Source organism: Vigna umbellata, chromosome 7 (genome assembly GCF_029865625.1).
Source record: "Vigna umbellata cultivar VRB3 chromosome 7, Vumbellata_1.0, whole genome shotgun sequence".
Lineage (NCBI taxonomy): Eukaryota > Viridiplantae > Streptophyta > Magnoliopsida > Fabales > Fabaceae > Vigna > Vigna umbellata.
In genome coordinates, this window is record NC_142171.1 from 25191369 (window position 1) to 25209968 (window position 18600).

Consider the following 18600-nt stretch of genomic DNA (forward strand, 5'->3'; position numbering starts at 1 on the left):
AAATTTAAATATAAATTTAATTCTCACATTACATACAACAACTAATTTGTATATAATTATAGAATGTTAAGAATTTAAATATAAATTTAAGTCTCATGTTAAATAAAATGTTAAGGTTAAACAATAAGACAAAAAAATTGATAAACTCATTATGATGAAGTCTTGGTTGGAGTTCATATAGATCTATTACATGAATTAGCCTCGTATCTAATTAGAAAAAATAAATTTTTGTAATGACTATTTATATCCATTATAATACACAATGTATAAAAAGTGACACAATGAAATAAGTGTAAGTGAGATAACATTTTTTATATCGATTGTAGTTATAACAAGTATAGAAAACAGATGGGATGACACTTTTGTAATAAAAGAAGAAAATTTCTTATATCAATTCTAGTTATAACATGTATTGAAATTGGATACAATGATATTTTTGTAATAAATAAGAAATTTTTTTACACCAATTCTAATTATAACTGATATAGAAAATGGACGGAGTAACATTTTTGTAATAAATAAGAAAACTTTTTATATTAGATCTAATTATATAACCGATTTAGAAAGAGGATTCAAAGACATTGTTATAATAAATAAGAAATTTTTTTACACTAATCCTAATTATAATCGGTATAAAAAATAATTTCTTATATTATTATTTTTTATTTATAAACAAAAACCTAAACTCAAACCCTTCAACTTTTTAAATTACAACATCACATAGTAGCACCTACAACAACGCAACCACTGCGAGTTCTGAAACGCAGACCAAAGCAACTTAGTTCAAGCAATTAGAACCACTGCATATCTCCATTGATGACTTTCAAGGTAGATGAATAGTTGTTGGTGGTGGTGTCGTCGATGAGAAAAAGAATCCCCATGAAAGCAAGAGATAAATATTTTTGTTTTCTATACCAATTCTATCGTTGACCTAAAACATTATATATTTTACATCAGTTTTGAAACTGATATAAAAAATTAATACATTTTATGCTTTCTACTTTTATATCGGTTTTATAACCGATATAAAAAACCTTTTTTAACCAATATAAAAAAATTTTCTACATGATAAATTTCCTACAAAAATTTATGATAAAAACACTTACAAGACTAGAAAGCAAGAAAAACAATCTTGAGTGAGAAAATACCTGAGGCTCCGAATTTGTCACACTAGAATGTTGTGGTGAGGGTTTTAAAGGGACTTTTAGTGGGAGATTAAGTGCTTATAGTGTAAATATGAACATTGCGCACTATCTCAAAAAGTAGAAGGCAAATCTAGATTTGATTACCAAGTATTACACTCAAATCATATTTTAAGTCTTGTCACACTTCATTAAAGATTAGGAAATTTAACTAAAATAATCTCATATACCAAGAATTTAAGCACGTTGTGTTTGTCTTTGTTGACATTATATTTATTTTATAAAAATGAAAGTTTAATTAAATGTTAAGTATTTATAAATTTATATATTTTAATTGAATATATATTAACAATTTCTGTTCTAAAATATTTTATATTTTTATTGAACTATTCTCTTGTTTGATTTTGTCGACAATAGCATATAGATTTTATTTTGTTTTTCATTCCAACTTGCTAATCAATTCGATTATTATTTTTCTTTCTTTTCAGTTCAGTAGACAATTCGTTCTTCAAAAAGAAAATAGGAAGTTGAATAATGAATTAAAAGAAATTGAAAAGGAAAAGAGTAAAATAAGTGAAAATCAAAAGTCAAAACTAATTATTATGTCGTTAACAACAAAAATCAAACTGCAGAATATTTAAACAAAAAACAATATTTTAAATACTCATATTTATGAGATGGTTAAAGACTTAATTTATTCAAAATTAAATTAATAATGTAATGGTAAAACTTAACACTCCCTTTCATTGTAAATCTTTTGAAAGACCTTATTTTATTTAAAGTTTAAATTAATATTAATTAATTTTTTCATGTAAAATGCTCTATACATTCGTTGTGAATAATGGAAATTAACTTTTGTTTTGGTTGATCAATGAGATTGCAAAAAGAAAAATGTTAGAAAATGACAGAAAATGTAGAGTAGGATCGCACACAATATAAAAATGGAAAACTCGAATAGTAGGTGACTAAGGTCTTTGGCTGTTAATGGAACTCCAAATATGAGAATTAGTGCTCCATTACTTCTGACTTTATACTTATTAGTTCCATAATAATATTTAATTAACTATAATATTAATATATTGGAGGAATTTTTTTTATAAACTAGAACTAAATTATATAAAAGTTGAAAAAAAAATAGAGAAACTATGTGTGTTCGTGTGCATGCATGTATGTGTGCGCGCGTGTGCGTGTGTGTGTTTGTTTGTTTTTGTGTGTGTGCGTGCGTGTGTGTGTGTGCGTGTGTGTGTGTGTGCGTGTGCGTGTGTGTGTGCGTGGGTGTGTGTGTGTGTGTGTGTGCGTGTGTGTGTCTGTGTCTGTGTTTGTGCCTGTGTCTGTGTGTGTCTGTGTCTATGTCTGTGTGTGTGTGTCTGTGTCTATGTGTGTGTGTGTGTGTGTTTGTGTGTGTGTGTATGTCTATGTCTGTGTGTGTGTCTCTGTGTGTCTCTGTGTGTGTGTCTGTGTCTATGTCTGTGTGTGTCAGTGTGTGTGTGTGTGTGTGTGTGTGTGTGTGTGTGTCTGTGTGTTTGTGTTTGTGTGTGTGTATTTGTATGTGTCTGTGTTTGTGCCTGTGTCTGTGTGTGCGTGTGTGTGTGTTTGTGTCTGTGTGTGTCTGTGTCTGTGTCTGTGTGTGTGTATGTGTTTGTGTGTATGTGTTTGTGTCTGTGTGTGTGTTTGTGTCTGTGTCTTTGTTTGTGTTTGTGTGTGTGTGTGTGTGTGTGTCTGTGTCTGTGTCTGTTTTTGTGTGTTTGTGTCTGTGTGTGTGTTTGTGTCTGTGTCTGTGTCTGTATCTATGTCTGTGTCTGTGTCTCTGTCTATGTTTGTGTGAGTGTTTAGATGTCTCCTTTTAGACATTTAATAATTTTTCTAAAAAGAGTTAAATAATAATTTTATTATTATGGAAAAATATTTTTAAAGTGTTTATAATTTGGTTGGATGAGTATGACTTGTTTATAGGTAAGAAATAGTATAAGGGTTTAAATAGTACAACTAGTTGGTTAAATTTCAATACCAAATTTTTAACTTAGTAACTTAATAAATTTGTATTTTATAAATAGGTATATCATAATTGAACATTAAAAGGCGTTGCAATGATTTTAAAATAACTAAAATCGATAAATTTGTATTTTATTATTATGATTACTTTGAATTATAGAGCCATTTAAAGCCAATTTTGTTGACTAAGGAAATAATATTGGCTGTTCAATTACATGAACACTAACTAATAATAAATTAGTAATACAAAAAAAATACATTAATCTTTGTATAAACTGTTTTCTATACTTGCACAAATGGACACCTATGGATCATTGGGTGAATAAATATATTTCACAGATATTATATAGAACATTTCGTGTTGTTATAATACTTTTATTAATTGTTGGATACAATCTATGTCCATCCATTAGATTATAGGATTATTTCATGAAAGTAACATGAGATTTCATCAAATAATTTAAAAATGAAAATTGCTCACTAGTGATGTTGAAGGTTCGACGATCCTATTTCCACCTTCATTTTTATTCTTTTAACTTGTTTAGATGAATCAATGAGACGTTGACACGTGTCAAAGTTAAAAATTTGTCAAATTTTAAAGTTGAAATGTCATTTTCTCTTTTTTTCTATAAGATGTGTTTTGAAGCTTCATAAATTGTCCCATCATAGAAAAAACCACTCTTACTAATTAATAAGTGTCTTGAAACTATTGTTTAAAAAAACATTGAAAATTCCAAATTTTTTTTTGCAATTTAAAAAGCTTACATTCATTTTTTATATGATTTATCGGATTTCAAAATCTAATAAAGAGAATTTGTTCTTCAAATTTCAAAATTTAATAAAAAAAATTCATTTTCTTTATTAAATATAGGAATTCGATAAAAACAAATTTATTAAATTTTGAAATTTGACGAAAAAATTTCGATAAAAAAAATATAAAATTACTTTTAGAAATTATAGATACAAGATCATTGTAAGCACAGGGTAAAATAGCCATTGCAAAAACCAATTGTCCAAAAATTGATAGAGCTATAGTGCTAGGCCCAATAGTAATATTTGCTACTATTTCTTTTTCATTTTCCATTTTGTTATTTGATACAAATTAATACTATAGCCTAAACTTCAAGGGCATGTTTAAAGAAAACCTTTTCATGAAAATTTTTACAAAATAAAATTAAAAGAAAAAATACTTATATAAATTAAAAATCATATTCGAATAAACTAATAATAAATTCTTTCTGTAAAGCAATTCCAATTTTACATTTTTTTAATTTGTCATTACAACAAATATTATCGATTTACCTTAAACTACTTCTAATTTAGTTGACTTTGCATAGATTCAGATATTACATGCAGTTTTTGGTAAATTTTAGCTATGTTCTAAGAGATCGGTTAAGAAATTAAAAGAATTTTTTATTGAAATTATAAAAAAATACATTTTCTATTTCTTTAATTCATTTTCATATTGTTACTACCGAGGGCGGGCAACCGACCGAGAAGGTTTGGACAATGCTGAGCAGGTAGAAGCAAGACTAATATGTCCGATCGGGTGTCCATGTCCGATGAAATCTCTTAAGTGCAATATGTCCGGTCGGGCAGATGTATAAAACTGTGGACTGGATACAGCAGTTGAATGCTCATAAATGTGTAGTTAATGAGGTAACGGTCATTGTCGAGTATTTAAGGTGTGCATTGAAAGCCATTAAAAGGTAAATTAATGGGTAATATTCTCTGAAATCATATAAATAGCAGTCAAAGCTCTCTGTTCTTTGATAATTATATAGACTTGCAAAAGCCCATTCTGACTTGAGCGTCAAAGTGTTTGCTGCAGGTCGAGGAGGAGTGTTTCCGTGCGGAGGTAGCAAGAGTTTTCCCCGATCCCATTCAGCAGAAACACATATAGTTTTCAATATTTTTCTAAGCAATAATCTCACAACACTTATTAGTAAGAAACTTCTATTTTTTTTTTATATATAATGAAGCTTCAAAGCACATCTTATTTTACAGAAAAAAGAAAACTATAGTACAAGCCACATATAAAATGTAGACCAAAGTGTTACTGAAACTGCAGCACAAGAATAAGTTGCTAACATTATTACTGAGCATTCACCCTCACCAGCTCCAAATAATTGAGTGATTGTACCTGTTATATTCATAAAATAATATTAGACTAAGGTCTAAACCAATGATTTTTCTATTAACAATAGTTCAAGATTTACATGTATGTTTTTGAACTAAAATGTGTAGTTAAAATTAACACTAATTAAAATAATTTTTGAAAATTTTAATTCAATCTTATAAAATTAATTTAAGATATATATACTCACTTAAATATTATAAGATCTTAGTCTATATAAATTTTTTAATACACATTTCTCACATTAAAAGATTTACGTATAAAGTGTGAAACTAAATATTTGAAGATTAACAATTTTGGCAGGGGATTTGATAAATTTAAAAACCAATAAATCTATTAAAATAAACTATAAAAACTTTCAAATTATATTAAAAAATGAATTTAAATCTAAATCAACAAACAAAACCAACTAATAAAATAAAATAAGGTTTACACTAATTTAAATACAATATAATTTGTTTTATTACACCCATTTAGTCACATGCTATCATTATACATATTAAACAAAAGACTTGAAAATTTTTAGATTGATTTTGTAGTTTAAATTTAAATTGATAATTTTGTAGTATATGTAATTTGAAAAAAAAAATTAACATTGTCATAAGAAAAAAAACGAATTATTGAGTGAGTATTTGATAGCTTAATTGGTCTCCATATTTAGGGGTTAGTGTCAAGTTGGTTTTCCCTTTTAAAAACGTGTCAATTTTGTCCCAATGTGGTATAATTGCATCAATCAAGTCTCTTCCGTGCAATTATATTACATGGAGACAAAATTAACCCATTTTTAAAAGGAAAATCAACTTGACACTAACTCCTAAATTTGAAGAACAAAAGCAATTAAGCCTATTTGATAATAAATATTTAAAATAGAATTACAGTCAAATGTATAAGGTAAGTCTTTAATAATATTTGAGACAAAATCCTAATAGAACAAAGAATTTTCAAATTATATATATATCTACTAAACAATTAATATTGAATATAAATAAAATATATATCTTAAAATTAAAGAATTTAAAGCATTTTTAATCTTTATTAAACTTAGATTATTTTCAATATAGTGTGACTTTTTTGTGAAACTCCTGTAATACACGAACCAAAATAAAATTATCTTAAACTAAGGATTAAAAAGTATATTCAAATGCTAATTAAACTTTGATTGTTTTTAGCTTTATCATGAATTTAGTCTTCAAACAAAATGGCAAAGAAACTAATTGCAATCAAGGGAATCATTTATTAGTGTACCGTATCATTTATTAGTATATATATCGTATTATTTATTAGTATATCATTCACTAGTGTACCGTATCACCATATGGTTAACTATAATTTGGACGAGTAATCCAGTTAGTAAAAAATTACAAGTTTAGATGATCAACCAACATCTCGAACAATTGTCCAAAAGATTGGACGGTAATTTATCAAACCGGGTAGTCTGAAAATGACCAAATTAGATCAACTCCAACACTGTTTTACTTAATATTAAAACATGATTAGTTATGTTTTGACCGTAGTTAGGTCGACTTTAAGCAAAAACTCATAAGAAAATTTATAAATTACTTTATACCGAAATACCTTCTACAAATAAGTTCCAAACGGTATAGACGAACCAAAGACTCTTTTTACCTAACAAAATTTGTATTTTAGATAGCACATCAAAAAAATGAGACCTTCATCCCCACACTCAGAAACAATTAGGTTTTGACATAAAATGGTTTAAGTTTGAGGAAGAACTTACTGAGTGATACTGCAGGAGGAAGTGCAAACTGAAGGAGCAGAAGAAACTCATACAATGGATCAGGACGAATCAACCCTAAACGAATAGCTCCTTTAACTATGCCTACACCAATTCCTGGCAAGACAATACATCTCATCACAGTGATTCCAACAATCACTGCAGATTGCTTTCCAAATTCATTCAAACCTGATCAACAACAACAGTATCGACTTATAAGTTGAAACTTCTATATAAAAAATAATGAAAATATTTTTCATCTAAATAATATACTAAAATATAAAATTTACCCAAATGTTATTCAAGTAATTTTTTTAATCCATATATATTATTTGGATGAAAGAAAATCAAAATAAAAAAAATGAAATAACATATAAAGAAAAAAATTGTTAAAATTTTTAAAACTTTTAGTTGAAACAAAATCAGAATTATTTTAGGGAACAACCCAATCAGAAAACAATCCCAGACATGTTATAGATTGAAATCACCCTATGAGATGGATTAATTGTGATAAAAGAAGAATGATTTACCTTTGATAAGATTTGCTCCAACCAACAAAGTCATTACTGGAATGCATGCATACCTAGAAACAAAAGAAAAGAAAAGTTTGCATGGAAGTTTGTTCATTTTCACTTAGAATTTCACTTTATAAATAAATATAAATAAAAAAATAAATTTTAAGTCTAACTTAACTCCACCACGAAATTTGTGTCGTGCACTTATATTATCGATGAAACTTTTAACAATGGATTAAAAAAAACACTTACCCCACCATTATTACAGAGTCCTCAACCACACGGAGAGTTGCTTTATCTCCGATTAGAAGTTTTCGAAATTGAGGAACTACACCAATTATTAAACCAACAATCTGCATGCAAAAACAAGTCAAAAACAAAAAATAACAATAATAAGGTTCAAAAATATTGTAATAAAAAACACAGTTAAGAACAGATTACTTACAGCTCCAATTGTGGAGGGTGTGAATAGAATCTTCAGGTTGATTTTTTTTACCAATGTTTTCACTTGTTTCATGATCATTTCCCCTTTTTGTGCCTGTAAAACTCTTCAAATTTTTAATCATACATAACTACTCTTAAAGAATATATATATATATATATATATATATATATATATATATATATATATATATATATATATATATATATATATATATATAATATTTTGAAAAAATGTATTACACATACCTCCCCTGTTTTTCCATGATTAGAGTTTGTAGAGTGGATTTCAAAGTTCTTGACATGATCTTGAGATTGTGATTTATCACCAACAACACTGACAAATGGTAATCCTGTGGAACATGTTGAAGGGTTCTCTGGGTCAGTTTTTGTTATGGACATTGGATTCTCCATGGAATTTTCTGCAATTTTGGCTTCGTTGCAAATTTTTGGTGCATATAATCGAACAAGGTTGTATGCATAAGACCAGATGTAAACTGATCCTAACTGAAAAAAAAATACAGAAAAACATAGTTAAAGTTTAAATAGTTATAAAGCTTAAAGATCATTTTATTTTTTTGAAAATTGATATATACTTTTAGTCCTTGAAAATGATTTAACCTTTTTAATTTTGTTGAAAATTTCTCTTATGTAACTAATAATTGTATGACAACGTACTTTAATTCTACATTCTTAATAATAAATGTCTAATCACATGTTTATATTTGTTTTCTTTAAGAATCGTAATTCCTAAATTTTGAAATTTGTCTGAAGTTAGTATATCATACCGCCATTGATAGAGAAGCATACGCTAATGCATTTTTGGTGCAAACATTCAAATCTCCAAAAGGATTGCCACTTTGTTTACACACTGCAGGAACTATAATTATTGGCAAATTTCCCAGATTTCCTGCATCATCAAACATTCCAATCCAGAATTAATATACTAAACATATACGTATATACACACATACATATATTTTATTATCTTGAATTAAAAATTTTAATTCCAAGATCTTATAAAATTAACTTATAAAACAAAGTTTGAATCTACTTTTATATATCTATCTTATTTCTACTACATTCGAAATTTTTATTTCATTTCCTTCGTGTATAAAAGTATATTTTCATGCATGATAATCTAATAATAAATACTTCACCAAGATTCTAAATGTTGAGTATAAAAGTATATTTTTATGATAATAGTCAAATAATAAATAATAATAGTTTAACAGATAACAAAAATAATTAGAATAGATTTTTAATAGTTCAGATATTATATTAAAAGATATAAGTCTAACTCAATTTTACATATTTAAACTAGAAATTTACCATCAGTTATATTATATTATAAGAAGTAGATTTTTAAGCCTAGCTTAACCTATAAAAAGTAGATTTTTAAGTCTAACTTAATCTCACAAGAAGTAGACTTTCAAGTCAATCTCACAAGAACTTTTAAGTCTAACTCAACTTCATAAAATCAGGTTGTAAGATAAGATTTGCACTCACTTATCTATTCTAAATTGATCTTATCTCTAGTCAATGTAGAACTTTCGACATATATATTTGGCATCCAATAAGGGAGGCCGATGTGTGTAACGATTTAGACGTCAGGGACCCCTAGAGCCAACTTTTAAATTGGTCTTTTATTTACAAAACTATCACCAATCATTTTTAATGTTGGATTTTCTATAGTTAGACATTATACGCGTGACTTATACGCTATTATTCTGGACTAGTAATCTCTTGTCAAATTGGGTTTTCAAACACATAATATAATAAAATATAAGTGATACCTACCTGCTGCACAACATCCTAAGACAAGGCCTTGCAGATGATTAGGAACTCTGGTTAGTTTAACAACCAACAATCCAAGAACTGTTCCAATAACAAATGTGAGAAGAATATTGACAGGCATGAACCACCTACAAAAATTTGTGAAAACATCTTTCTTAATTCATCATCTATGGAGATTATTGCTTGATAAGAAGATGATGCAGAAGAAAGCAAGAAACAAACTTACAGTCTAACCACACTTCTTAGAGTTATTGTTTCAGCTAAGCTGCTACAAACTAGAGTTGGAGAAAAGACAAAATATACCATCTGTTATAAGAAAAAGAAAATTCATATAAGTTATTACAATGAATAATGGCTTAGTAGCAATTAATAAAATTGCAGTTTTGAATAAATATAAAATATTGGAAAAGAATTACAAAGAAAATGTTTAAACTTACAGTATTGAGATTTTTCCTGGCAGTTTCTCCGAGTATGTTAAAGCGATCAATTGCAAGGATTGTTCCCAATGCAGTAATTAGCAACACTTTTAAAACTGGCATTAATGCAACAAGGAAAAGGTCCCAAAACTCCATTTTTGTGTCTTCTTTTCTTTTCTCTTCTTTAACTATTAGAAATCAAGTGGTAACCTTGAAATGTGAAAAACAAGTTTCAAATAATTAACATCAAAATCATTCATTGCAAAGAATAGCTTCATTTTCTTTCTAATGCTATGTATGTACAAATACAATATACTAACTAAGCTTATTACTATCATTGTCTTTATACTTTCTACTGATTTGTATATTATATGTTCTTTACTGATTATCTGTTATCAAATGTTGAAAATCTAAATATAAATTTAATTTTCAAAAAGAACAACTAATTTGTATATTAATCATAGAAGGTTAAGAATTTAAGAATTTAAGAATTTAAATATGAATTTAAGTCTCACCTTAAATAAAATGTTGAACAACACATATAAAAAAAACTAATAAACTCATTATCATGAAGTCTTGGTTGGAGTCCATATCAATATCTTACATGAATTGACTCATATATTTGATTAGAAAAAATAAATTTTTATACCGATTATTATCTCGATTATAATTAACTGTGTATAAACAGTGACACAATTATAAATAAAATAATATTTTTTATTCTGGTTGGATGTGGTGACATTTTTATAATAAAGAAAAAAATTTTTACATCAACTCTAATTATAATCAATATAAAAAGTAGATGAAATGATATTTTTCTAATAAATAAAAAAACTTTCTATATCGGTTCTAATTATAACCTATATAAAAAGTGAATATAATAACATGTTACAGTAAATAAGAAAATTTTCTTAGTTATAATTATAACTAATAGAAAGTAGTTTCTTATTTTTTATTTTTTTTTATAAACACAAACCTAAACTCAAATCCTTCAACTTTTGAAATCACAACATCAAGGAGCAACACCTGCAACAACGCAAACACTACGAGCTCCGAAAAGCAGACCGGAGCAACTTTGTGCGAGCAACCGGAACCACAGCGCATCTCCATTGAAGCCACTTTGGATGAGGACATTTTTCAGTTTAAGGTCACAGTATGTTATGCCCATAGAATGGAGGTGGTGAAGTGTGTTGAGGAATTTTGCTATGTAGAAGCAAATGAAAGTGAGAGGAGTAGGAAAGGGTTGAAAGGACTTGGATTTGCCAACACATGCGACGTTCAACGTTGAGCTTTGCGTAGATGCAGGTTTTGTCGACGACTTTCAAGATAAAGTGAGAGTTGTTGATGGTGGTGTCCATGGAAGTAGGAGATAAATATTTTGTTTTTTTACTGATTGCACCTTTAATCAGTATAAAACATTATATTTTTTATATTAGTTTTTGAAAGAGATATAAAAAATTAATACATTTTAAATTCTTTATTCTTATATTGGTTTCAAACCCAATATAAAAAGTATTTCTTTTACCAATATAAAAAAAAAAATCTACATGATAAATCTCCTAAAATATTCATGATAAAAACAGTTGCATGACATGTGCACAAGGAAGCAAGAAAAAACAATCTTGAGTGAGAAAACATTCATTACCTGAGGCTCCGAATTTTGCACACTAGAATGTTGTGGTGGGGTTTTAAAGGGACTTTTGTGGCTTTTAGTGGGAGATTAAGTGCTTATAGTGTAAGTATGAACATTGCGCACTATCCCCAAAAGTAGAAGATTAGGAAATTTAACTAAAAAAATCTCATATACCAAGAATTTAAGCACGTTGTGTTTGTCTTTGTTGACATTATATTTATTTTATAAAAATGAAAGTTTAATTAAATGTTAAGTATTTATAAATTTGTATATTTTATTAATTGAATATTTACTAACAATTTTTGTTCTGAAATATTTTATATTTTCATCCAACTATTATTCTCTTGTTTGATTTTGTCGACAATAGCATATAGATTTTTTTTTCATTTCCAACTTGCTAATCGATTCGAATATTTTCTTTCTTTCTTTTCAATTCAGTAGACAATTCGTTCTTAAAAAACTTAACACTCCCTTTCATTGTAAATCTTTTGAAAGACCCTTTTTTTTATTTAAAGTTGAAAATAATATTAATTAATTTTTTCATGTAAAATGTTGTATACATATTCGTTGTGAAATGGAAATTAACTTTTGATTTGGTTGATCAATGAGATTGCAAAAAGAAGAATGTTAGAAAATGACAGAAAGTGTAGAGTAGGATCGCACACAGTATAAAAATGGCAGCAGGATTAGGTGACCAAGGTTTTTGCTTGCTGAAGGAATTCCAAATATGAGAATTAGTGCTCCATTACTTCTAACTTTATACTTATTAGTTCCATAATAATATTTAACTAAATATAATATTAATATATTGGAGGAGTTCTTTTTATAAATTAGAACTAAATTATATATAAGTTTAAAAAATAGAGAAACTTGGTAAAAGAATTTCTTATAAACTATACGTCTTTTTTATTTCTAAAATTAATGAGTTTTTTTAGAAATGTCTAAATGAATTGTATTTTGGAAAGAGATTTCCATAATACATTAAAAACGTTTCGGAAAACATTTTCAGAAATGAGTTTTTTTTTTTCTCTATATATATATATATATATATATATATATATATATATATATATATATATATATATATAGCTTTTAGATGACTCTTTTTAGACATTTTTCACAATTTTTCTAAAAAGATTTAAATAATATTTTTTATTATGTAAATAATAAATATTTTTAGAGTCTTTATAATTTGGTTGGATGAGTAAATAGTATAAAGGGTTTAAATAGTACAACTGGTTGGTTAAATTTCAAAACCAAAATATTTAACTTATGTAGTAACTTTGTATTTTATAAATAGGTATATCATAATTGAACATTAAAAGGCATGGCAAGGATTTTAAAATAACTAAAATCGATAAATTTCACTAATTTCTTTTGAATAATCTGAAAACAAATGAGAAACATATAAAGTTGTCTCTTTAGTGTTATCAAAGTCACGTTAGCGACAATAAATCCTTTCGACAACTTCAACCTACCATTTTCTTTTATTTTTTTATTTATATATTTAATATGTTTAATCACTTATTTTCATCTATCACAGTTTAAATTAATATGAATATTTTTCTTAAAAGAAGTTTCAAAGAGTCAACTTTATACACTTTTAGTTATGCAACGATTTAAATTCTAGTTATAAATTTAAAATATCTTTTATAAATTAAAAATCATATTCTTTTTATAAATTAAAAAGCATAATGTTTTTTATACATTCAAAATATTATTTGCATAAGAACTTTAATCACTTAAAAATGAGCATTTATATTACGTACGTAAACCATATAAACTAAAATACTAATTAAATTATAATTTAGAAATTATATGATTATAAAAGTTAATCATTATTAAATTCGTGAATACTTATCACCAAAAAAAAAAGCTTCTCCAATGAAACAATTTTTTTTATAATGCGTTTTAATGCACACAAAATATCTATTCATTATTGATGAAGCGTGACCCAATTAAATTATATTGTCTTTAAATCATACCAAGGGGTCCAACTATGGTGGGTTCAATACTTCAATTTTAAATTAGGTCTAAAAATAGTTCTTTGAAAATAAATAAAAAATAAAAAGAGGGTTATTATATACTCTTAAAGACCATAGCCACTCACCCAATTCATCATAGAAAAATAGAAGAAAAAGCTAACACATAGAAAGTAATCAAGTTATTATTTTTTATATTTAGTTCATTAATATGTGGCTTCAATTATGATCTCTTTTGAAAGGTGAGGAAAAAAAATAAGGTTATTCTTCTCCAAACATATCAAAATGTATTTAACTAACACTAGAATAGTTATTAAATATTAATGTATATTACCTAAGTGAAGACCACATAAAGAATTGTATATATAACAATAAAATGTTGGTTGAGTGTTCTAAACTCAATTTTTTTTAATAAGGTTTTTAATATTTAACTTTTGTAGATGGATAAATCATGATTGAAAGAAAAGAAAAATCAATAAAAAAGGGTATATTACAATATTTCAATATATATAAAATTAATAATATAGTTTATTTTCTAGTTTTTCTTTAAGACTTTATTAAAACATCTTCATTTTCTATTTCACACCAAGATCAAAAGAAACAACCATAAATTTTGCTATAAAAGGAGAGAAAATCTTACTGAGTTTTGAGTTCTTTCTCTTCTATAGGTTTCTTCTCTTCATCTTTCTTTTAGAATTCTCAATGCTTCTCTCTTGTCCATATCAACACACTTCCCTTCACACTTTAAAATTGTTCTTCATCTTGCTATTTATAGATTCATTCACTCATTTGTATTCATTGCATGTAAAGATTATTTGCATTATATTTTTTTTTTCTTGATAATTAATTATGGCAACTTGAACTTGTCTCATTCAACTTATTAATGGTATCATTTTATAAGTATAAAGTGCATGTATGTAGCAAGCAAAAGGTAGTATTGATAGAGAACGAATTTGAGTTTTTTACTCACAAGAAATCACCGTTTGATGTCAAATTGGATAAAAAAATATATGTAGTATTTATTCTCAATGACTAATTTTATGGAAAAAAAACATTTAATTGAAAATGTCGTGATCGGGTTTTTTTATTTATTTATATACTAATAAAATTCAATAATTTATTTTAAGAAAGAAATTTTATTTTAATGTAAACAACAAAATGAAAGTTGTCATTCCAAAATGATTTGCTGTAAAACGTGAATCTAAAACTCCATGAAGGAGTAGAAGAACCCTATCTTGCACTACCATAATTGCACCGCGATTTTCACGCTTCCAACTACCACACAAAACCCTAAATCGCAAATCAATAACCATAATGAAACCCTCGCGATACCTTTATGGAAAGTTTTTATAGATTTATTACAATTATTTCACTGCGTCAACTTTTTATTAGGATTATAATTAATTAATATAAAAAGTTTCTTTTTTTTACAATTTTTATACCTGATAGAAAGTTGTTATAAAAAAATATATTTGATACTAATGAAATTTTGTGTCAAAGATATAGTTTAATTTATATATGTAATGTATTTTCATATTATTAGTTTCATTTCCAAAAGAAAGGGTTGTTCATTAAACCTACTAAATAATACATATAAATATAAACAAATGTAATAGTTATTTATCACTAAAATTGATTACACCACAATAAAGTTTAAGTATCTAATCAATAATGTTTAATACAAATTTCGTATGGACATATATAATTAAATAACTAATTCTAACCTTCTTAACAAGTTTTCAACTGTTCAAATTTCTCTAAACATTCAAAGTTTTAAATCTATACATACCATGAAATAAACAATGCAAGTATAAGTTTCAATCCAACTTAATAGAAAATCATAACATTAACTTGTACAAAACATATACTTTAACAATTCTTCCAAAATAACCTTACTTAACCTAAAGTTCTGTATCTTTTGAGAAAGTATAATCGTTTTATATATATATTATATATATATATATATATATATATATATATATATATATATATATTTTGAGTGTGAGATTAAATGATAGTAAGTTGATAATACGCGATAAATCCAACAAACAAAAAATTTGTTAAAATAAATTTCAAATAACTCTAATATTATTCTAAAAATTAAACTCTAAGTTTAACTCAATCTTATAAAATTAATTTGTCGATATTTACTCGTTTACCTATTGTAATTTTGCCTAATTTTAGGTTTACAGGATCTCCAACAAACTATTATAAAAACTTGAGGGATTCAAAATATAAAGAAGAGGAAAACTTAATTTAATTAAATATTTTATATATTAAAATGATTTTTATTTAATATTTACTTCATTAGTATTATTTTATTAAGAAAATAATAAGATTAGTTTTGAAAAATTTTAAAAAAATAGCTAAATAATTGAAATTCTAATTTATATATCTAATTTTAGATATTACGTAATCTTGTGGGTGGGGTGTGAGATTGAAAAATGACAAAAATGAATTAAGAGTTGAAAGTGAAGGGACCACGAGTTGGTAGCCGTTGATGTTGCTATGTGTTTCCCTTCCACTAACTACCTCATTCTATTGAGTTGCCATTTTTATCCTATTTTTCATTTTGTGGTTGCGAAAATTCTACATTTTTTATTTATTTATGTAACTAAATATTTTATTTTTTTTATATGAACACCATGGTTGGAGTGAAGTCTCTAAAGACATTATTTCTTACGCTCTGACTTGATTAAACAAATTAAAATATTTGTCATAAATAAGTTAAATTAATATAAAAATAACATTCACTTAATTTAAAACTAAAGTTATAGCGTAGTTATAATTTTTTTTTTAAATGAAAAGTTTTTGTTAGAAGTCAAGATAAAATATGAAATTATTGAAAATAAAAAAAAACAATAGTAATTTTCACGGTTTAAAATGATTTAATTCCAACATATTAACTTACTAATAATAATAATAATAATATCTTTCTTATCTTATTGTTATTAAATTTGAAAAAAAAATCTAAAAAATACACATATTTTTTTGTTGAGAACGATAATTGTGTAAAGGGACGAAAGAAATAATATAAAAGAGTTACAAAAGATTAGAATCTCACTTTTTCAGAATAAATAATCAAATGTGTGGTAAAAATAAATACATATGTTGATGATTGCTATATATAGTTCAACCTCCACAAAAAATGGAAAGAGTTATAGTAAGCAATACGAAAGAACCTGTTCTTTGATAATTTCATTTTAGAACATATTAATTGTCGATAGAAAGAAAAAAAAAGTGAGCATGGACATTTATTTGAAATTTATGCACGAATGAATGAATAATTGTATTTATAGAGCATTTTGCAAATAATAAATCATTGTTCAAAGAAAAAATTTGGGTCAATAATCAAACACATATAAAAAGGAAAGGCTATTTTAAATTAATGAAAAATGCTTTAATGGGTAAAAAAGATAATGAAATCAGGACATAAATATTCAAATTAATAGAAAGAAGAGCTAAAATTCAAATAATGAAAAAAAAAACAATATGAAAAAAATGAATGAAGAGATGAATTGTGAAAATAGAAAAAAAATGTTAAATAGACTTATTCAAAATATATTTTTAATTGTATTTTACAGTTCAAATGTTCTTAAATTAGTTTTATTTTTCTTTTAGAATAATCAATATAACAATTTTAGTATTTTTGTCAAATTAACAGATAACGTTACAACCTAAAAAATACTTAAGTGGTACTTTTATAAAAGGAAATGACAATAATATTTCAATAATAACATATTTAAATTATAAATAGATTTATAATAATTGAAGTTTGTTATATAAAAATCACTATCTTCACATATAAAGATTTTCTAAAACTTTTTTTTATCTTTTCTCTAATCTTCTGTATTTATTCTCATTTGTTTGACGAAGAGATCACAAGTGGATTCAAGACGGAGAAGTCTATATTTCTAGCCGATTAGAATCTTAAGCAAAACAACTGAGCAAAATCTTAAACAACGTACGTAAGTTCACTTTTTTCTCTATTTTTAGTTAGTTTAGCATTTAAAGACACAAATGGTTCTAAAACCCATGCATGTGACTTAAAATAGTTCAAAGTGAATTTTTATTTTGTTGAGATCGTAAAAATATGCTTAGAGTTGTGATCTATTGTCTATGTAGCTAGTTAAAGCATATGTAAGAAATAAAACTCTAAAAAACAACTATGAATTAAAGGACTATTTAACTAAGGTAAGGGAAACTAGTTTTAAACGTAATTCTTATTAAGGTTTGATGTATTGTGATATGTATGATAATGAATGATGATAAATTTACTCGATCAATTTGTTTTAGAATGGTGTTTGTACATGCTTGAAGTAATTAATCGAATTGATGCTCGAGCTGGAAAATTGAGTTTGATTCCATTAATAATATTAGTGAAATTGCTGTGTGATTTTATTGAACTGAAACTTTTTATTTTAAGTGGGAATGTGACACTTGATTGATAAATTCTAGGCTTGGTATGGTAACCTACCATATCACTTTGGTAATTGATACGCTGTCGTTGAAGCTATCAAACTAATACTACTTTTCAAGGCAACTTCAGTATTGTCAAGTAATATTCAAGAAAATAGACAGTGCTAAAGTAACCTTGAGTCGTCTTCCAATGAATACTAAATTACTTTTCAATATTTGATTCTTACGGAAACTCTAAAAGATTAGTAATGTTGTGCAATAAAAGTAAAATTTCAGTGAGCTGCCTAATGGTATGCCACGTTTGATGCCACGTTTCTGAAATTGAAAGTTTCCTTCCTTCACCACCCTCTCCTCCTCCTCCTCCTCCACTACCACCACTATCCTTTTCAAC

The 18600-nt window shown here is 26.2% G+C and overlaps 1 protein-coding gene across 1 annotated transcript; it reads right to left on the bottom strand.

The window, feature by feature from the left end:
• Nucleotides 1-4622: 4622 nt before the first annotated feature.
• LOC124829086 (protein PIN-LIKES 3-like) lies at nt 4623-11795 on the bottom strand. The gene is made up of 11 exons (XM_088094529.1): nt 11202-11795; nt 10197-10385; nt 9986-10065; nt 9763-9887; nt 8751-8872; nt 8212-8469; nt 7967-8059; nt 7774-7874; nt 7537-7589; nt 7010-7195; nt 4623-5277 (listed from the first exon to the last, which is right to left on the bottom strand). Exons 2-11 carry the CDS (start codon nt 10329-10331, stop codon nt 5153-5155), a joined length of 1278 nt encoding a protein of 425 aa, XP_087950655.1. The 5' UTR covers nt 10332-10385; nt 11202-11795; the 3' UTR covers nt 4623-5152.
• Nucleotides 11796-18600: the final 6805 nt, after the last annotated feature.

Excerpts from the sequence above, each read along its gene's own strand:
- LOC124829086 (XM_088094529.1), bottom strand. The coding sequence starts at position 10,331 with ATGGAGTTTTGGGACCTTTTCCTTGTTGCATTAATGCCAGTTTTAAAA. Across the intron at positions 10,066-10,196 it reads CCAGGAAAAATCTCAATACT|ATGGTATATTTTGTCTTTTC; the intron begins GTAAGTTTAAAC and ends TTCTTATAACAG. Across the intron at positions 7,875-7,966 it reads CACCCTCCACAATTGGAGCT|ATTGTTGGTTTAATAATTGG; the intron begins GTAAGTAATCTG and ends TTTTGCATGCAG.